This window comes from Struthio camelus, chromosome 12, assembly GCF_040807025.1.
Source record: "Struthio camelus isolate bStrCam1 chromosome 12, bStrCam1.hap1, whole genome shotgun sequence".
Classification (NCBI taxonomy): domain Eukaryota; kingdom Metazoa; phylum Chordata; class Aves; order Struthioniformes; family Struthionidae; genus Struthio; species Struthio camelus.
Window position 1 is genome coordinate 3,726,107 of NC_090953.1, and position 20,914 is coordinate 3,747,020.

The following is a 20,914-nucleotide window of genomic DNA, read 5'->3' on the forward strand; positions in this document are numbered from 1 at the left end:
CATAACTCTGCAGGCCCTGAGCCCCAAACCATGCCAGGCAGCCAGAGACCAGATTTCCGGCCGCTTGCTGCAGGATTCAGGCTCTACCTAGAACTGGGATGATATCGCGTTGCCTGGTTAACAAAAGCATGCAACGTGCTGTGGAGCCTCTTATACCTCCGTGCTTTGTCTGTGAAACGCTTTTCTTTTGTCCGGTCTTTGAGTTCTTTTTGCTTTTTTTCGGTCTTTTTGGGGAGCAGGAGTTGTTCTTTGCCTGAGTTTGTTCAGTATCTTGCACAATTGGATCCTGCTAGTCGAAATCCTCCAGGCGCCAAGGGAAAGCGGACGTGGGCTGCTTGGTGTGGGCTGGGGTTGGAGAAATCCTGGTTCAGATACCGCTGTAACGCGCCACTGTGCTTCCTGGCCTCTTCTAGCTATAACAAACCAGCTAGAGACGGCAGCGCTCAAAAGCATGGATCCCCCTCGGCTCCGGGCTGGCTGCATGGGGAAAGCCCCTGCCGAGCGAGGAGAATTTATAGGGGCTTCTGCTGGATTTCCCTAATGATCTCCTCATTGCTGGGTTCATATACAAACCAAGAGATGGGCAGGATATACTGTGCATATACCTGTCTCACCACAGATTTATTTTATTTTTTTTGGAGCACAGAAATAATGTCTCCCGAGCGGGGAAGAAAAGGCTGAGCTGCAAACACCTGCCGCTTGCTGCTGTTACTCTTTGCTAGTCACGCTTTCTCAGCTCAAAACTACTGAAGGTTTGCAGCTATTGAAAGCTGGGATGAAGCTCCCCACCGACGTGGACAGACGCTTCGGAGAGTCTGCAGCACATGAAGGGGGGCTTTTGCTTCCCGTAAGTTTTGGGGCAGTTTTGGCCCCTGTCGGGAGAAGGAGCGTTGCTCCCATCGGCCCGGGTCTGCTGCCACTTTGATCTTTACGGCTTTACAGCCGGGGAGACATCTGATGTTTTCTACAAAGTGGCTCTTTCTTCAGGTTTTTTTCCGTCCGGAGCCGGCTCCCGCAAACTCACGTTTCGGCAGGTGCTGGAGGAAGCCGTGCGGGGCTGCCCTGTGCCAACGCTGCTCGCTGGGAGCTCGCGTCGGCTGGGCTGCTGCAGGGGAGCGGGGGCGCTTGGTGTCACGCTGCAGGGGTGTTGCAAGTGTGAAAGGAGCCGGTTGCCCCAGGTCACAGTGCAGGCTCTGTTGTTCAAGTCGTTTTTCCCCGCTCCGTGAGAGAGGGAATACATCTGTCGCAAGCCTGGGTTTGTCAAAACGCTGGTCTGCTTCCCGCTGCCAGCGACACGCGGGAAGGCGGACAGGTGTCACGGAGGGATTCAGTGCCGCTGTAAAGGCGGGCAGGAAGCAAAGACAAGAATCAGATTTGGGTCTTTCGATTTCCAGGCCGGTGCCTGCTTCTCCTTTTAACCCCAGACTGGTTCAGCGGCTAGCAGAGGCCAGGCGCCGTTAGCCAGCGTGCACCAGTTTTCGTTATTTTATATCGTGCTGGACTTGCCTGATTTTTTTTTTTTTTTTAAATAAAGGTTTCCTCAGTTGAAGGCAGGGAGAAACATCCAGGATTTGAGGAAGAAAAGGAGAGGAAAGGACTGGGAAGTGGATGTGTCTGAAAGGAAAACACTAGCAGACGTTCTTCTACGGACCTGAGTATTTAAATCGAGGGACGGTACCCTTAAAACCACCGCCGGCAGAAGGAGCGGGTGGGAAAGGCCCCGAGGGAGCGGAGGCCCTGCGCAGCTTTGTCGATCGGTAGCTCCGCGCCGGAGCAACGCCGGCTAGCGGAGGGGAGGGTGGCTGTTAATGCCCGTTTTCTCTGCCAGACCCAGCGCCCCGCGTTGGCTCCGTTCCTGCTGAAACCAGGCTCCCCGTACGTGCCGGTTTGCTCTGAAACTAAAACGGCGCCCAAACCGGGCGACGCGGCGCCAAGCCCACGCGTAGCGCCGCTTGCCCTTCGGTGAGCCCAGCCGTCGCGGTCCCCCGGGAGCGGCGGTGGGGGGGATATTTCCAGGCGTGGATCAGCAACGCAACGCCGCTCGCCAACGGCGGGGTTTGCTCTCCGGGAAACGCTGCCTCCTCGGAGGCTGCGAGGCAGGGCCTGAACCGTAGGGACGGTGCGGGGATGGGGCCGGAGGGTTGGCTGCCGCCTTAGCGCGTGGTGCCACAGCTTGGCCAAGCTCTGCCAGGTCCGAGGCCGGGCAGAGGGTCTCCCACCAAGCTGCAGGCGCGTTAACTTCGGCCGCGTGGGAAACCTGCTTCCCGCCACGCCGCCTGTCCGGTTGCATTTATGTTTTCAACAGTTCGTTAAACAAGCTAACAAATAGGAAGAGTTTGCATTAAAAAGTTTATTTATTTATTTAAAATTTGTTCCTCGCGTTCTGCATAGCTGGAGCCCTCTCTGCCTCCCAGGCGCCAGCGATGAAACGTCGCCAGCGTGCCGGGCAGCCTCTTCTCCTTTCGGCCGCCGAAGCAGACACCTCCGACCTGCTCCGGACAGCACTTCTGCTCGGCATCGGTATCGGCCCCGGCCCCTCTCCGCGCAGGTGAAAGCGGCCGCCTCCCTCCGCTTTCCAGCACCCTGCGGCGCTCTCTGCCTCTTTCCACTGTCCAACCGCCCCCCCCCCCCCAAAAAAAAAAAAAAAAATCCGCACGGGACCGTTTTTGACGGATTTCCCCTCCCGAGGTCTCGGCCGCGGGCAGCCGCCCCGCACCTGCCGCCTCCCTCCCTGCCTGCCGGCGACCCCCCCCCACCGCCTCGTCCCTCTACTCCCCCCCCCCCAACTCTTTCCAAGCACTTTTCCCTCAGGGAAAAGGGCTTCTCCCTCTCCTCGGCGCCCCGGGGCTCTCAGCAACCTGTTGGACCCGCTGTTACTGGCGGGCGGGAGCCGCGTGAGGAGGAGCAGGGGGAGGCGGCGGGCAGCGGCAGCCCCCCTCGGCTCGGCGGCGACGAGCCCGGCTGACAAAGGCAGAGCCCCGCGGCCGCCTCCCTCCCTCCCTCCCTCTCTCTCTCTCTCCTTCCCTCCGTCCCTCCCCCGGCAGCGGGGCCCGGCGGGCGGCGGCGGCGGCGGGCAGCGCGGGGCTGGGGCGCTCGCACAAGATGGCGGTGGGGCGGCGGGAGAGCGCGCTCCCCTCTTAAATGCGACCGCGGCGGCCGCCCCTGCTCCCGGCGCCCGGCGGGGCTTACATGGCGCTGGAGGACTTGCTTTGTCTCTGCTTCTCCGCCCTCGCCGTCCTGGCCGTGCAAGGTGGGTGAGGAGGGAGGGAGGGAGGGTCGGGGTCAGCCAGCCAGCCAGCCCACGGTCGCGAGTGGGGCGGCCGCGGTGGCACCTGCGCTGCCGCCACACCCCGCGGGGCGGCGGGCAGCCGCGGCGTGGGGATGGGGCAGCCGGGCCGGGCAGGGATGCGCTGCCCGCTCCCCCACCTCCGCAATAGCCCCTGTGGCTGTTTTTTGGCCTCCTCAATGTCTCTCTACCCTCTGCAGTGGCTGCTTTTTGGGCCCCCCCCCGCCATTTTTTGCCCCCCCCCCCAGTAGCTCCTTTTCAGCCCCCTCAGTGGCCGCCTTCCCCCTTTCAGTGGCTGTTTTTCACCCCCTTCCCGTGCTTGCCCCCCTGCAGAGGCTGAGTCTCCCCCTCAGTCCTTCCTCGCCCCCTCACGCCGGGCGACGGCCGCAGGCTCGTGGCCTCCGCACGTGGCTGCCAGGTGCCTCCTTCGGGGACGTCTCTGGGGTGGCGAAAGGGGTCCCCCCACCTCGCCGCGACCGCCGCGGTTTCGTCCCGCGGGACGTCTTGCGCCGGGCCGCCCCGAGCTGCTCGCCCTCCTCGAGGAGAGGCGGCGGGTCCGGCTCGCGGCAGGCCCAGGATGCTGCCCGTGGCCCCGGCCCGGCCTCCTCCGGGCGCCCCTTTCCTGCCCTCCGCTTCCCGGCGCGTTGGCCCATGTCTGGTGGATCGGTCGAAGAAGCCGATAAATATCCGCGCTGCTCGCTCGGGCCGTTTTGCGGCGGTTACGGAAACGGCTCAGTGCCCCGGCACACGTACTCGCCGTGCCTCTGCGACTCGCTGGCTCTCTGTGTTTGCCCTAGAAGTTTGCATCGAGGCTCGTCCCAGTCGCGGACCTCGGGGTTCGTGGCTTTTCCCCGCGCGTACGCAGGCTCGCCTACGCTGTAGTCCGCGTCGCCGAGAGAGGGCTGGAAAGGTGCGTGTTGGCAGAGCTACACTGCAAAAACATGTGCTGTGTGTGTCCCCCTAAGAATCGCTTCTTTAAAAGAGACTCCTAAACCAGAGACTGAAGTGGAAGTGTCATCCCTATTTTGTTATACGTCTTTATTCCTTTTTTTGTGATTCATTCAGGTTCAGCGGAGCATAATAATAGCATAAAGGGCGTTCAACCCTTACGGTTTCGGAAATAGCCTTTTGGGGGAGAATATAACGTAGTGGATGGTTGCAGGGTTTTTTTTTTTTTTTTTTTTTTGGACATTGAGCAAGCTCTTTGTAAGCTTCTGTAAGGTTAAGGTTTTCATATGATAGAGGTGCAGCATGACTGTGGCCGTGTGTAGAAATAAGTAACGGTTCGTGTAAATGGCCCGTTGTCATCAGTGTGCGTGGGTTTTCCTAGATGGATGGCAGGCTGTGACCCTACCAGCAGATTAACTGGTAGCATGCATGTGGGTGGGAACTGTGTCTCCTGCGTGTTCGAGCAAAGGACTACGTGGATCCTGAAGCTTGTAATGGAGAACGATTTTTAAGGAGCTGGTGGTCGTGGTCGTGGGGAGTGGATGCTATTTTTTCAAATCCATTTCAACAGGAAAACTTCAAGTGCTTTGTGGGAATCTGTGGTTGTGGCTCCTCTCTCTTTGCAAGTAATTAGGCAACTAGTGAAAACTATTTTCTGTTTGTTTTACAACAATGGGCTACGAATGGCGCAAAGAGGTAACGTGCGTGTCCGCTTGTGCCGCGTGTGAACGTGCAGCTCAGTACATGTGGATGTGCTTTCCAACAGGTGGGTTTGATTCTGAAAGGAAAAACATGGACTTATTTCAATATGAGATTAATTTGGCAGAAGGTTGAAACGCTTTTGGAGAAGCGTGCATTTGATCCTGAAGCCCATGTCTTTTGATCCAAGGTTCAAGCCTCTCCTGGTACGAAATACTTAGGAGAGAACTAGCCTGGAAAAACCTTCCCTGGCCCATGGACTTGATGAAAGCTGTGCCAGTTTTGGCTTGCTGGGGATGTGATCCAGTGTATTGAAAGTCTTCTGCTGTCCTACTTTGAGGCTGAAGCCTCAAAGTAGCAGAAGGGGTTGTGAGTGGTGGTTTGGGTGTTTTTGTGTATTTGGGTTACCCCCCCCTTCAATTGCCTCTGGCAAAGGGGTTGTGCTGGTTGCTTTCCTTGGGGCTCTGTACAGGGGGACGTTGCAGTGGGAAGTGGGCTGAGCTTTCCATCTGAATGATCAGCTGAAATCCATCTGGGTTCATGTCATTTGGATTTGTGGTCAAGTCTCTTTGCTGTTGTGGAACAGATTTGCTTTTTCTACCTCACCTAACTTTAGTCCTGATTTGTTTTATCCTTCCTGTCGCATTCTTCTCGGCTCTGTAACCTTGCAGCGTGCTCAACGCAGTGAGCGCCTTTGCCTAGAGAAGTCAGCGTTGCCATTGTTCAGAGATCGCACGTCTTCGCTGCCGTGGTAGCCTGCGCTTTGCAGAACGTCACCTGCATGCAGATTTTGTTTGCCCTGTTGGCTGTGTTGTTGCAGCGTCGCTTGTCCGTGGGGTGGGTTGCGAGGAGGCAGAGTTGAACGGAGCAGGGAGGGGATGTTTCTTCGAATCCCCAGTTTTTCCCTTTTAATTTGAGACCCCCTCTGCCCCCATTGACAGTGTTCTTGTGAAAAGCCCTACTCTCGTGCACACCGCATTAGTGAGGTTTTGCCCATGGCATGTTTCTAGCCGCAGGTCTCGCTCGGGAGCTTGCTGCCGTTGTGCTGCGGCTGTCATGACAGCTAGTCTTAAAGCCCTGACAGCTTAGGCTGCTTACAAGTAGGGAATGTTTCGGCTAGTATTTCCCTGTTTCTCTTTTCGTGTGTCAGGCTGAAAGAAACAGCTCAGGCTTGGTTGTGTTTTTGTTGTCCCTGCAGCTCCATATGGAGAGGTAGCTTTTTTCTTTTCTTCTTTTTTTTTTAATTTTATTTTATTTTTTGATGCCCTCTCCTTTCACCACCTTTAAAGTGAAGCGGAACCAGCTTATTTTCTGATGTTTCTCCCACTTTCTGCAGCAGGCTTTCTACTGACAGCTGTAGAAAGTTTGATCTACTGCAGGGGGCCCCATACGGGGGTGTGTGTATTGCTAATGGTACGCAAGCCACTTCAAAGTGGTGCAAGTAATAATTTAAAAAGAAGTTTGGCAATCTGCCTGTCCCTGGGGAAAAAAAGAGAGGATTCTGTGTGTGTGTGTGTGCGCGCTTGCAGCCTGGTTAGGAGCTGGAGGCAGCTTCTGTGATACAGCACAGGTCCCGTTCTGCGTTAGGGTGACAGAGCAAATTGAGTTTGGCAACTGCTCTGGTGGATAGGGCGTTGCTGTGGCACGTGGGACATCTCAGTTGCGTTCCCTCTGTGATCCTAGGCCAGTCCTTGAGCCTGCTCTGGTGTCCTCAGGGTCCATCTTTAGACAAAAATAGAGACGCCGCACACTGTCAGAGGTGCTGAGAGGATGAAATCCATCAATGAATGTTTAGCACTAGTTATTTATATGCTGTGATGAAGAAGATCATATTTCCCAAGGACAGGGCGCTGACTGAGCAGTGTGCTGCGTTGTCCCATGTTGGCTCAGGGGTCTGAGCGTGACTCCTGGTACTGTGTTGATTGCTGGATGGTTTGAACTGTGCACCTCTTGGAGCTGTCTTCTCGAAGGCTGGCTAATCTCCTGGGGAAAAAGGCACGTGCCTGTGAACGGGTCCAGGCATTTGCAATATAAGAAATGCTTCTCATCCGCTTTACGTGCTTCTCTCCTGTTTAATGGCCGCCTGACCATTAAGCCTAGTCATGGTTATATAATTAAAATAGGAATTAATATTTAATCTCATTGTGATTTGTTGTTGGAACTTATCCCAAGCTCATCCCTAACTATGTCTTTGCGTGAGGTGAGTAGGTACCTGGGGGAAAACAGGCCAGTGTTACAAATGAGAGATTTTTGTTTGGGCAGTGAGAATCATGGGCCTGCCTTGGGTGAAGGAAGGAACCCTAACCTTTGCCAGAGTGATCATAGTCATTTTGTTATCTGTAGGAAGCAAATGTTTGCTTTACAGTCAGCTGTAATACTATGGGGAATATGGTAAATCCTTGTTATCAGTATTTGCTAAGTATATATTGGGCCAAAATCAACTCTGGTGCAATTTCATTGCTTTCTGGAGAAGATTTGGACCTGCTGTCTACAGTATTTTTAGCCTGGTTTTCTAAGGAAAAGAGGCTTTTGTAATCATGCTGTGTGTCCATCTCCCTTTCATTTTCCAAATAATTTCTGGACCTGCTGGGCAGTCACAGCTAGCTTGAACGGAGCTGTGGAGAATTTGGAGCTTCTGCATTTCTATAAGGGTTTTGAAAATGAACAGCTGAACAGGGAAGAGAGACCCAGTTTGTACATGAACTGAAGGAGACGCTGCAAAATTACAATTTTAGACACTGGAAAACCCATATGGGAGAAATTTGAAGTGCCTCAGCTATGGGAAGAGCTTTGAACAGAGCTTGCGCCCTGTTAGGATAGGACAGAATAATGCAGTCATGAAACACAAAGCTGCAGGAAATCACTTCTGGAGTCCTTGTAACCACCTGTTTATTTTAGTTTTAAAGCCCTTTATGCTTTAAAACCTGCCCTTGTTTTATTGTTATGCCAGCATTCATGTCACAGGCCTTGGTAGCTGTTTTGCTTTCCCCTCTGACCGGGAGAGCATCTTCCAAACACGGAAAGGCAGCCCTTGGAGCAGCTGGGACGCAGGCTCTTTCTGTTGTCTTTGATCACTTGCTCTCTCTGCCTCAGTTTCCCCGTTTGCTCCTGCTGGGCAGAAGATGCTGTGGTGCACTATGAACATATGAAGAATGTTGTCACTCTCAGTAGCTTTCTTGCATTTATTAAAATCTCATGTGTTAGTGACCTCCAAGTGCTATTTCTGCTTTTCTCACTTACAGCTTCTTAGTGTGAGGATCCACAGCTGTTCAAACTGCGTCTGCTGTCTTCAGAAAAAGCTGCGTTTGGGAGCTGTGTTTTCATGAGCCCTTCTAAAGATGCTAAACCCCACACCAGGCACAGAGGGGAGGACCGAGGAGCTCTTGCTAGTTTGTCTAACCATCTGTATAAGCATGCTGAAATAATCCTTGAAACCTCATTGAATTTTCTTCATTCTGAAGAGAAATGGCCTTCGTAGGGAGGGGAAGAGCTGATCAGTGTTTACTTTCAGCAAGGTAGCAATCTGCTAGAGTGGTAGCTGCTGAAGAGAGAAATTCTCGAGGGAGGACAAATGGCCGCGTAGGGGCTGAGATCAAATCTGCGTTAAATGAGCCCCTCCTTTCCTAAATGGAGAGGAGAACCCATACACTTGTCAGCGGCCTTGTTTGAGTGTATCTAACGCTTTCTCATTTGCACGTGTCAAAACACTTTGCTCGTGGGTGTGTAGGTGGTGGTGCTCCTCACTTGCACGTGTTTTCATGAACTCCTCAGTTCCATGTCAGCGATGTCTTTTGGTGTCTCTGTTTCTGAGTCAGATCCTCTCCTGCTCTTAATCCATGGGATCCTGCTGTTGTGATATTGGTCTGCTTTATCTGAAAGGTCCAGCAGAGAATAATACGGTGCAGTTTGTTATCTCAGTGGGTGATAAACATATTCTGTGGCTGTTATGATAAGCAATTACTGTACTCCTCTGGGACTTTATCATCAGGTGTTCTGAGGTAATTTACAAATCTGTATCTGCATTTTAGACTCCGTTGCCTGGTGCTGCTTTATTAAATTCAGCTGAGAATAGCCTGGTTTATTCTATGCTTTCTATTTTTAAATTTTTTTTTCCAAGTTCCCTCATCGTGTGGATTTCTTGAGGACAGGTTGCTTAATATTAAAGATGTGTGCTTATCTGACATGGAAGACTGGAAACACTGTGAGCTTGTTAAGGAGTTGAGTGGTGGGCGGGCAAAGTTGCATCCATTGCAGAGTCTGGTAGGAATTTGACCCATGGGAACTGCTTGTGTGGTAGATGTCTCCTGGACAGCATTGTGTTAAGGAAATGCAAGCATCTCCAGAGGTTGCTCTCAGCCCAGACTGATGAGAGTATTAAAATCTAGCACATGAAGGTATCACATCTGTCTTCAGTCTGCTGTGGCCGTTTCCCTTACTTTGACTTACTCCCATGCCCACATTTCCTACTTAGGTCTTTGAACGCTTTCCCCGTGGAGTTGGAATGGCTTAGCACTTTGTTGAATATAAGAATCTGAGAAATTGAACAGTTAAAATAGAGCTCCTGGGGAAGGTGCAGGGATGGCAGGACTTGGAGCAGGGGTGGAGCAAACCTGAGATGCAGAAGCGATGCCTGTCTGGCAGCAGATTGGTGGGGATGCAATAAGAAGGTCCTGCTTTGCCTATTACTGCCTGTGCTGGGGGATGCATGTCCTTGATGGTTTCTAAATTGACTGTCAATAGATGATCAAGTTAATTGGTGTGACCAAAGAGGTCATTACTTAATGGGATGGATTTCCTGTGCTGTGCTCTGTGAATCCACTGAGGGTTTTGGCAAAACCTGGCTGTTTATGCACCCAGGGCTTTGAGATATCTTTTTTGTTTTGAAAAGCATCAGTGGTGCTTGAAAGGTTGAAAACTACCTGAAGTTGTGCAAGACTGTTCTCTCCCTGCCTCTGAACTTGCTAGTTGAATATAATTTCCGAATTAGGCCCAGATATTTTCTAGAAAAAAGTGGAATTGTGTGTGTTATTACAAGAAAACTAGTCAAGTGTTTATTGACTTGTTGTTATTGCAACTGAGAAGGCTTTTATATTTCTCTGGAAATCTTTGTCCCTATTTTCTCTCTCTCTCTCTCTATCTCTCTCTCTCTCTCTCCACCCTTTCTTTTGGACCTTGGTATGCACATATGACACACTTACCTTTTTGGAAATGAAAGTGCTACTTAAAGATGATAACACACATAGTCCTTCTCTTAAATATAATTACCCAAAGAGCCTGGGCCAGTTGCAACCTGTTTCCATGCCCTACCAATGCCACTTCTGGCAAATGCTTGAGAATTGAGAGAATCTGGCAAATAATTGGGGAGCACTTGCAAAGGCACCATGTGTTAGTGCGTAGCAAGGCATCTTGGCAAAATACACGCACAGGATAAAAGGGGAGAAGGAAAGCTAGCATCTGATCCAATACCTCCTTTGCTGGGTTGGCAAAAATTGTTTAGATTCCCCCTTCCCAAGAATGATTTTGTAAACATAATACTGCCTATTAGCCATGCAAATTACTGTCATTGGTGGCAATTGTTGTGATGGAAAGATAAGGGTCTTGAAACTCTGGTTTGATTTCTCCCCCCCCCCCCCCATTTGCTAACTAGTTGTTTATGTCAGTGCTGATTGCAGCTTTTGTCAGAGAAATCAAAATATTGATCAAAATTACTTAGTTCGTTTTTTTCTAGGTCACAATAAATCTAACTTCTTTCTTTCCCTTTGTACTCTTCCCTCTCTACAGAAAGCAAAGTGAACTTTCCTTGGGGGGACAAGCCTTACGCTCCCAAAGTCAAATGTCATCCTCCTGTAGAGGGTCCTTAGGAGCAGGCTTGCTATCTGCAGGCTTTCCTCAAGAGTCTGTCGGCTGAAAATCTGGCTAGCAGCATTACCTCAAGTACTACTGTGGGGTTTTCTTTACGTGCAAAGTAGGCAAAGAAGGAAGTTTCTCCCAGCTGCTGGCAGAGAATAGCTTCCCATTTTGTTAACGCTTGCGGCTGCTGCCAGCAATTTCTCTTCAGCAGCAGAGGGAGTTAAGTGCGGGGTGAAAGGCTTCAGCATCTGGGCATGGGGCTGAGCCATCAAATAATTCTTTTAGCTCTTTGTTTTTTTTATGCCAGTAGATTCATAGGTTTAAGGCTAGGGTGGTTGGGCTGCCTTCCTGCCTGCTGCGGGCTGTAGGAATTGGAGTACATTTCTTGCTTCGGTTTTAATGGCTGTGCTTGAACAAGAACATCTCTTTAGAAGAGACACTCGCTTCTGATTTAAAAATGTCTTGTGGATTCTTGTCCACCATGGTCCCTCAGTAAGCTACTTTGATATGCTCACTCAGTAACTTACGGCTAGGTAAATTCAGGCTGAATGTGTTTCGTAGTTGTATCTTTGTCTACTAGTATGAAAAGCCTTCTGTTACCAAGTGTCCCCTCTCCTGGTGAGTGCACGTACAGACTGTGATCAAGTCTCCTGTTAACCTGCTCTTTACTAAGCTGAATATGTGGAGGTCCTTGAATCTTTCAACTGTTAGGGATGTTTTCTGTCCCTTAATCTTAGCCTTCTGCAGCTCACACTAGTATAAGTAAAAGCCCCACTTCTCTCAGCAGTTAGCTGCTGCTCAGCAAAGCAAATTTCTCAGCTACTTTGCTTCAAATCCTTGACTTCAGAGCCTGATTTTTGGTTCTGGACTCTGTGAGTCTCTAGGGGCACCTTTTCCCCTGCAGCTCAGCTCAGAGCTGCCTTTCGGCTCTGACAGCTGGTGCAGGATGTGGTTTTCCAGATGTGATTGAACCAGAGCCAAGCACAGGGAAAGGTAGAGAAACCTTCAACTCTGAGAGCGTCTCTTCAGTGAGCAGTGGAGCTGTTGGCAGATTTTTGATTTTGCAGCAGGGCTCTCCTGCACAGGAAGCCACGGCAGAATCAGGATGGGGCACACGTGTGCAGCTTCCATATGGCTTTTAAAGAGAAATGCTATCTTCTGAGCTGGAATTGCACTGCACAGTTCAAAATTGCAGTTGTACTGGCATAGAAAAATGCTGCCTTAGTCCTACAGCAGCTTTGACCAAATGACATCTCAGCCATGTGCTCCACTAGCGCTTCAAATGCAGATGAGGTGTATGAAGCTTCACCATCTCCTGAGGATGAAGGTACCTCTGCCCTTTGCCACTTCACCTATACAACATGGTCATTATTCTTCCAGTATAAATGGCTTCTGCCTCTGCCCAGCTGTTCTAAGGAAGTTTCCTTGAAGCAGCAGCGAGACATCTGAGACCTGTGTTTGCTCAGCAGTGGTGTGCCTTACTGGCTGACTGTAGCACACGCTTTTTCTGTGGTGGCCATGCTCTGTTGGGTGACCTACTGACATCCCCTGGACAGGTGACATTATTTTCTGGACCAGGCATCCAAATACCAGAGGCACTGGAGTAATAATCCCTACTCCTCCCCCCCCCCCCCCCAAGCAGGATAGAGGAATTCCAGAGGCAGATTTCTGTGCTGCTGGTGGGGGTGTTACTTCAGAAAATCAGAAATAGGATCCAGTCCAGTAGGACTGTTGAGTGTTTAGGAAGCTGGCGTTTGGTGGAAACTGCACCACACACTTACGTGCGACTTTGGGCACAAGCCTCTGACTGCATCGTAGTTCTTAATTTGTTAAATGAGGTTTTAAAAAAAGCCCTCTTTGAGGCACTGAGCATGAATATCCTAGCAGTGGAGGTATCCAGGTGCTGTGGGGCAGCACACTGCAGGTGTACTGTAGAGATGATGGACTAGATGCTGTACGAAATGTGTCTGGGTAGGTGTCTGTGTGGATGTGGCTGTGCCTACCTGCCTGCGGGGCGTCAACACTGCATATGTGCACGTGTACTGTGACTACAGAGATGCATGCGTGGTATTTGCAGACCTATAAATGAGAATTCCTTAGAACTGATTACTTGTTTATATATTTTTAAAGTTTATGGGTTTAAAAAAACCCTCTATCCTCATAGGGAATATTTGCTTCTCACTAGAAACTTGTTAGACTGGAAATTTCACAGTATTAATTTTTATGGCATTTCCTAAGCTGAACTAATTGGCTATTTTGGAAGGGGGAAGGCAAGGGTGTGGATGTGTGTTTTTCATGTAGATTTCATTAAAAACATGATGTGGATTATCCCGCTCGCTATCTGAGCGACGTGCACGAGGTCTCCATTGGAAAATGCAAGTGATTAAAGGCTGATGACTAAAAAGTGATCCTTGGCTAATATGGGGTGGGCTAATCCCTGCTCAGCAGTAGTAAAAGTTGGATAAAGTCAGGGAGACCTTGCAAGGCTGCTACTGACCTGAACATGAGAATGATGATGCCTCTTTCAAAGAGCTGGTTTCATTTTAGGGGATGCTGTGTGATCTTTTTCCTCTTCCTTGTAACAGAGAAGGAGTTACTCAAAATATCCCAAAATTGCCTGATTATAAAGGTGAGAGTTTTCCCCTGTGCTGAGACGCATGAGAACTTAGGAAAAGAAGAGCAGCAGTAATTAGTACGGATTAATGGAAATGCACTTGTTTTTACTAACAAATGAGGATGTGTTCCTTGGTCCAGAGCAGCTTCCGCATATGGTGCTCATCCACCAGTTTGATGCACAGGAGTAAAACTTCTTATCACTATGGGATTAATTGGGTGATTTGGGCTCTTTTGCTCAAATCTCAGTGCAAGTCTGGGGTCTTGCTTTTTGATATATTCTGTTTGAAATAAGCAAAAGTCCAGAGAAGGTAGGGAAAAGTCTCACATCTGAGACTAGATCCCGTTGATGCAAGAGGGGCCCCAGAATGGTGTGACAGCCCCCACAGGCTTTCTGCTGCTCTGATACAGAAGAGTTGTCAACGTGTCCTTGGCTATTTGGAAGCAGACCCAGTCCCTTTATTGCTTTGTCCTCAAACTGTCAGGTTTCAACTGGCTGCAGCTTTGGGAAAAGGAAAGATTTATATGCGCTGAAGAGAAACTTGTGCTGATAGTGGGCAAATGCGCTATAGATGTTGGAAAGTTAAAAAGCCAAATAAGCGCAAGGGATTTTGGAAATGGGGCTATGAAATTTATTTGCCTCCTGTTGTTATGATAGAAAAGTAAGTTTAAATTTGGAAATGGGAGGGCAGATTCCTTCTGAAGCTCTATCCTAACAGTCTTCAACAGATGATTCTACTCCTTCTGCTCCCCCATCTTCCAGGGCGTCCCAGAAGCCATAGATTTTGCTATTCCTGCTGACATGGTCACTGAGCCATAAGAGCTCATTTTGCATTTCCAGTGAAAGTTGAGTTTCCAGATTACAGTCGAATACTGGCTTTTAAAACTCAACTAGATGAGAAGGTATGCCAGAAGGATACAAAATCCTGACGTGGTCATGTCCTTGGTAAGATCATTCCGTTGTTTAGCTTTGGGTGCTGCTTTGACTTTACAGTTTAGCATCTCATTTGTATCATGTTTAACGTCTCCTTCTCAAACCTTCACTCTTATCTGCTGTTGTCCAAATGAGGCTGGTTGGCTAGCTGTCTCGATAATGTACCTTTTGTGGGTTAAGTGATAACAAAAAGGAGAGAGAGCCTAGATAAAGCCAGATGTAGTCCACACCCATGGAGGGAGCCAGGGTTACAAACTGCAGCCTGTAACCGGGCGGAGAAGCTTAGATGAGTTTTGTGACTTCGCAGAGGTCATGCTGTGAAGGGTGACAAAGCTGGGCCTGGAGAGCATTCGATGCTTGGCCTGGACTGCTCATACTGTCCACTCTGCATACAAAATCAGCTCCTGGCCTAACCCCCCATCAAGCTTCTGTTGCGTTCTCATGCAGCGTGGGTGATGTGTGTGCTCTGATGTCCTTGTATCCCCACCTGGAAGTGAAACCTCTCTTGGGGTGATACAGTCTGGAAGTAACAGTTGTCTGCAGTGAGCTATTTAAACACACTTTTCCCATTAATTTTCTTTGTTGCTGTTCTGAATTGTCTTCTCTTCCCCTGTGTGCTGGCTCATTATTTCTCATTAATTCATGGTTTGTGCAATTACCTGGGAAATGCAGGAGAGAGAGCGGGAGTCTGACTTTTCTTCTTGGGGTAGGTGACTTTGCAGCTATACAAAGAGCGTGAGAGTTGGTTCTTGTCCTCTTGGAATGGCAAGTTACGCACCCGGGTCCTGCTGCCATAGCTCTGTGGGCAGCTTTTCTATTTTTGGAGAGAGCTGGAAAGCACAAGGAGCAGAGATGCACTCAATGTGCAGATTTTTCTGGTGCCTGGTAGGAGTGAAACCTGAGTTGTTCTTAGCAGCAGTACTGTATCTGACCTGACTTACAGCACTTTGCAACCTGTCCAGAAGACAGTACAGACTTGAACCGTGGCCTATTGGGAAATTGAGAGCAAACAAGAGACTCTTTATTTAATGGACTTCAAAAAACGAAAACAAAACCAAAAAAACCCAGACAACTAGTTGTAAACATATTCCAGTGGATTTTGTTTGTTGTGAAAGCTTTCAGTGCAGTCTGAGGAATGAATGTGTCTTGGGATGTATGTCAAAGCAGTTTCACCCCTGCAGAAACATTCTTCAAGGTTTCTGTGGCAGATGACTCTTCAGGTAAGCATACAGATATGATTTGGTCTTTTTTTTTTTTTTTTTTTTTTTTTTTTTTTTTTGCAGAGGAGAAAGCCAGCACACAGCAAGGTAAAAGGGTTGTCACTAATGAACACATCAGTTTCCCTGCTTGTAGTTTGTGTTTTACTGTGAATATGTTGTGTCATCGGTTTCCTTGTATGAAGGCTCCTCTTTCTTGAGGGCTTGTATTCATGCACAGACTTCTCGACTGTTACAGAGGACCTCTTGATGGAAGCTAGACCAAGCTGTTTGATGGATGGCTTTACAGTTAGCAATTTCAGGCTGTCAGTGGAGAATGGGCTTTACCTGCCCACCTGGAAATAAAAAAGGAGGGTGGAGAACTGCGGAATCTCATTACTAACAGCAGTGGCAGGGCTTTGAAGATTTCTGGCCTAATTATCTTATTTGTGCTGTGAGTAGCAGTGAAATCCATGTGCTGTCAGGGAGACTTAGGTGTTATGCCAGTTGTTTGGAGGTAGGAGAAAAAGCCTCACGAAAGGGCTTGTGCAAAGGGTTTGTTTCTGATTTTACAGGCTGGCCTGGGCTGTATGCATGTTCCCCAGCTGTACAGGTGCTGTGGGCTTTCCTGCAAGAACTGAATGAGGTAAATAGGGAAGGGGCCACAAACTGCTGTGTTCTGGACTCCAGACATGGTCCTTTAAATGCCTTTTTTGAGTGATGGTCCTGAAAGGCCTAGCTTGCAAGGCTGAGGTTTTTTCATCATCAAGACTATAAAAGCAGATTAACATATGTGAAATCTGCCATTTGGACAAACATCATCTACTGTCCCTGGGGAAGATTCAGGCTTGTTTTCTGGATGTGCCGTTTTTTAATAGGAGGTACAAGGCAGGAAGCTTTAGGTACCTTCACATAATTGCCAACATCCTCAGGTATGCAGGATTTTGTCAAACTGGATTTTTTCCCTTTCTCCTCTAGTCATCTCACTTCTAACAGGAGAGAGATGCAGAGCAAGACTACGAACTTAAGAAAGGCAGTAGTCGTGGGAGCTGTGGCTTGGGGGCTACGGACCATGGAGCATATCCAGAGCTTGCAGACTCCATTAGCATGGCCTGAGGCCATCTCTGGAAGTGAACAACTGGATGGGGCACAGCCTTGACAGGGTTTACTGATGGGTTGTGACAGGAGCTGGGCAGAGACAACCGGGAAGGGAAGAGTAAGTGTTTGCTGAGGCTGCATGAAGCAATTTCACAAACTAACTTTAGGAACAAAACAGAGAGAGGTATTCCCAAGAGACTGCAGTTGCGGTCCTCTTTTCAGAGACTTGCCAGAGAGCTGAGGCAGGATCCTGGAGCTACAGAGGTTGTCAGCTTTGTTTTCCCTTTGGCTGTAGACCGGGCTCTTCTGTGTCAAGCTGAGCAGCTGTGTGGACTTCACTGTGCCCTGTTGGGCTTTCCCTCTGTCCTGGGTAGAAGACGCTGGGTGGTGTCTCGCAGAGGTCCTCTGTGAACTTAGGTGTCTAGCTGCTGCAGCAGAGATTCATCCTTTTTGTTATTCTGCTCTCTCCATGGATGGACTGTCTGGCTGTTGAATAGCTAATTTTGTGCACGTGAGCCTTACGACTGCAAAGGTCATGGACAAAGCAGTAAGCTTAAGGGGAGCGTGTGTGTGTGTGTGTGTGAGGGCTATGAGGGACGGCCATGTACTTGCACACCATCCTGGAGACTACTAGCGACATACCTATCTATGCTTAGATACAATGGTTCTTCTGCTATTTGTTATACAAAGACGACTGAGATAGTAACTCTAGCTGTTCCTATCCTTATGCTTTAGCGAGGTGTTTGTTGTGTATGCACAGCAGCTTCTGAGGCAGATATGATCTAACTAAGAATAAACTATGTAGCAAGAAGACAAGGAAGTTAAGAGTGCAGGCATATTTGATACCTTGATCATCCATAGAAAGCAGAGGGATGAGAAAGATCTTTAAGATCTTTAAGATAACAGCAGTTCAGAAATATTAAAATCTGTTCCATCCTCAGCACTGTTTCTTGGGTGGTCTTTGGGTCAGTATCTCTGTACTGCCCTTACCTTCAGGGAACAGGTAAGATCACAGCCAAAAAGTATTGAGGATAGTAGCTTGTTTCACAAATGCTGCAGGTGTCTAATCACTGAGGAATCTGTAAAAGCTCTTTTCTGTGGTCTTCTCTCTCAGCTATTGCTGTAGGGCTCAAAGTCACCTTTCAAAACTGTCCTGTTAGCAGGTTCATGGGCAGTTGTGGAAGGCAATGGATCTGGTCCCGTGGCAGGCTGAGCCAGCAAAGCAGCTCGGCAAACGTTCCTTCTCTGTGCATGGCTCGAGGGGTCTTTGTGAAACCTCCCAATACTGCTTTGTAGGTGAAGCCAGCCAGTGTCTCCAAAACTATTGTTTGCTCCTAATAATGCTCCCTGTGGCTTGAATATCCAGGAAACTGATTGCAGAGTAAAATGAGTGTGCAAAGTCGAGTAATCCTGGCACGTCCTTAGGATTGTGTTCCCGCTCTCTGGAACCAGAGAGCAGCTGGGAAAAAGTTAGTCTGGAAAACAAAGCTGTTGAGAACTGTTCTGTCTGTTCCCCTTGGCCTCCACCTTCTTTTTGTTTAAAATGCCCATATGTCACTTACTTTCAACAAACAAAAGAAGTTTCTTATAAGCTAGTGTTTACTAGTGTGGGAACATGATTTACTAGAGAACAGAAATGTGTGTGTACATAATCCCTGCTCACGCCTATGTTTTCAAACTGGAGCAAGAGTTCATAATTTTATAGACCTTTGAAGAACAGATTTCCTAAAAGCAAGCAGTGACGAACAGTTAAATTATAGCCATGTAAAACAACAGTGTAATGGCATGATTGCTCAGTACTAATGGCTTTATTATCCTATACCAAATAGGAATGATTTGGGCTGGTGGGAGAAAACATGCCTTTCCTGAGATAGCTTTGAAGCTGATTCAGGTGAGAAGCCAATTTTAGATTCTTGGGCAATTTCTTTCCCCCCTATTGAGGGAGATAAGAAAGCGCCTACATAGTCCTTACTCCAGCTCCCTTCCAGGATTATACAGGGAGGGGCAGCTTTCAGAGAAGCAGTGCACAGTTTCTGTGTACGGTCTGTAAGCCAGCAAAGTCTCACGCTGCCCCCCTAAGTTAGATAAGGGTCTGAGGGTCTCAGCTTCCCCAGCATTTGCTAAGGGTATCTCTGTGACTTGCTCGTCCTTTAGAGAGACGGGAGCAGCAATGCAGATTCACTCTCAGGATGATGAGTGATTGGTGCTGTGTGGGTGCCTCTCCTTAGCCTTATTTTCAAACTGCTCCAGACAGCCCATCAGTTGGGCAGGACAAGAGCAGCCAGCCAGCAGCTTGTGAGCTTTGGATGAGTCTCAGACAGTCAGAGCACAGCATCCAAGCTAGGGCTTGAGCTTTGGGGTCAAGCCACACGCAGTAGGGGCTGCTAGGTTGTTCAAGACCCTGGGTATGGGCAGAAATTACCCCGAGTGGCTGATGCTTAATGTCTTTGGGTCCCTTTGAGAGCCAGGTTTGTACCACATCCACTCCCATAACCCCCATGAAACGTGGAGATCAACATCATCCCATGCCTGTGTTGTGCTGTTTATACCATGGGCTTCTCGTCAAGGACAGATTTTCTTGGTCTGTGACCCTTCAGGATAGGAGGATGTTTAGCTGCTCCTGGCCTAACCCAAGAGTCTCCATCAGAGCTGCTCAGTGTTGCACTAAATCAGTAACATTATTGTGGTTTCACAGAGTGGCGGAGGAAGAGGCCTGTAGCTGGAGCACAGGTTGGCGTTCACGGCTTGGGGCATTTTCCAGCACAGCTGCAGACTTGGTGAGTGTCCTGTGCTCACTCAAATCCAGTGTTAGCACAGGGGAGGTACCCAAGGCCCGTGCATGTCCCCTCTTGCTTCAGCTGTTCCCATGGGGTTTAAGCAGGTTGAGGTGCCAGATGCTTGGCCTTGTCTCTGTCTTCTGTGTCTGTGACTTCCAGGTGTTGGTGTCTCAGAGAACTACACTGACTGGGCTGGGACTGATGCTCTTAAAATAGCTGTGGTTCGAGGAGGGGCTGTATGCCGTTGTGCTGCTCTGTGTGCAGCTCTGCCAGCTGGTTACCTCCCTGGCTGTGCTGGGCAGTTCACTGCTGCAGGTAGCAAGAGGTAGAAGAGGATCTATGGACTTTGCCTCAGCTCCTACTTCTTGCAGTGTTGCAGTTAGCATGTGTCTGAGTATGCTTGCCTGGAGCTGGGGTAGGATCTCAGACAGACACATGCATGGTGCCCTGGCCCTCCTCCAGCTCAAAGTCATTGCAGTGACCTCTGCTGAGACAAGTATGTTGAAAGGGACCAAACTCCTGTGTTTTTTGGTTTCTTTCTCTTGGATCTCAACTCTTAAATGATTTATTTGGCTGGTTTTTGGCTGCCCTACATATATGCACCCTGGAAAGCCTTGCAGCAGCTTATTTGGGCTCTTGGAAGAAATTATCTTTGCAAGGAGTGCTGTGGCTTGTAATGGAATAGCTTTGCGGTGACATAGTTTCAGTACTGCAGTATGTCTATACTGGCTTTTGGGCTGCTCCTGGGCTAAAAATATGGCCCATTAAGACTTCTGGATCAGGATGTAACCATGTTTTGAAGGTAGTTTATTCCTTATGCCCTATTGCTAAGTGATGTAACAGAGATCGTGTTTGCAGACCTGCTTTATAAGATCATTTTGTCTGACGTGTAAGTCGGTGCTTCCCAATGAGTTGGGAAAAGAGTCAAGCAGTTGCCTTTCTCAGGGTGAGGATATGGGGCTGTCGTGTTGGAGAGCTGGGAGCTGGGAAGCAGAACTCGTGAACTGCATTCATGTCCTGGCACTGGCTGATCAGTTCACTGGACCAGATATTTCCATTTCTGTTCCTCTCTGCTCCCAGATGACAAGAAATTCAGAATTGCATTGAAAAGATTAGCATTAGGAGTTTTACCACCTAGTGCATTTGAAACTGGATGTGCTTGAGATGTGTTGAACAAATGGACAGTGGCCTTTCTTCTCCCTGGGGACAGCTTTTACATGGATGGGAAGCCACAGATGGGGCCCAAAGCAGAAATGCAAATACGCAGGGCTGTGATATGAAGCATTTGGCAGCATCGCAGGCTTAAGAGCTCCCTCCCCATGGCTGCTTGATCCTGCTCTGTTGGTTGTGCTGACACAGCTGGTTGTGGCCTGCGCTGTGAACTGTGTGAGTGGAGCTTTGGCCTCAAAAAGATGGGATTAAGACCTGTGCTGCTGGCACCGTGAAGCTGGCTAGGCCCAGTCCACCCCAGCGCTGCTTATGTGACGCTCTCAGAGTTGTACTTGCTTCAGAA

At 49.1% G+C, this 20,914-nt stretch overlaps 1 protein-coding gene and 1 long non-coding RNA gene across 5 annotated transcripts in view; one reads left to right on the top strand and one right to left on the bottom strand.

The window, feature by feature from the left end:
• Positions 1-2,335: 2,335 nt before the first annotated feature.
• On the bottom strand, positions 2,336-3,254 carry LOC138068858 (uncharacterized). Its single transcript, XR_011143684.1, has 2 exons — positions 3,190-3,254; positions 2,336-2,489 (listed from the first exon to the last, which is right to left on the bottom strand). It is a non-coding gene; the product is annotated as an uncharacterized lncRNA (long non-coding RNA).
• The window catches only part of IGDCC4 (immunoglobulin superfamily DCC subclass member 4), a 108,575-nt gene continuing 90,711 nt past the window's right edge, over positions 3,051-20,914 (top strand). For 3 of the 4 annotated variants that reach the window (XM_068958179.1, XM_068958180.1, XM_068958181.1), the window contains exon 1: positions 3,051-3,250. In XM_068958179.1, the coding sequence (XP_068814280.1) occupies positions 3,142-3,250 (109 nt within the window). In that variant the 5' untranslated portion in view covers positions 3,051-3,141. The remainder of the gene's footprint in view (positions 3,251-20,914) is intronic. The other variant, XM_068958182.1, reaches the window with a different exon arrangement.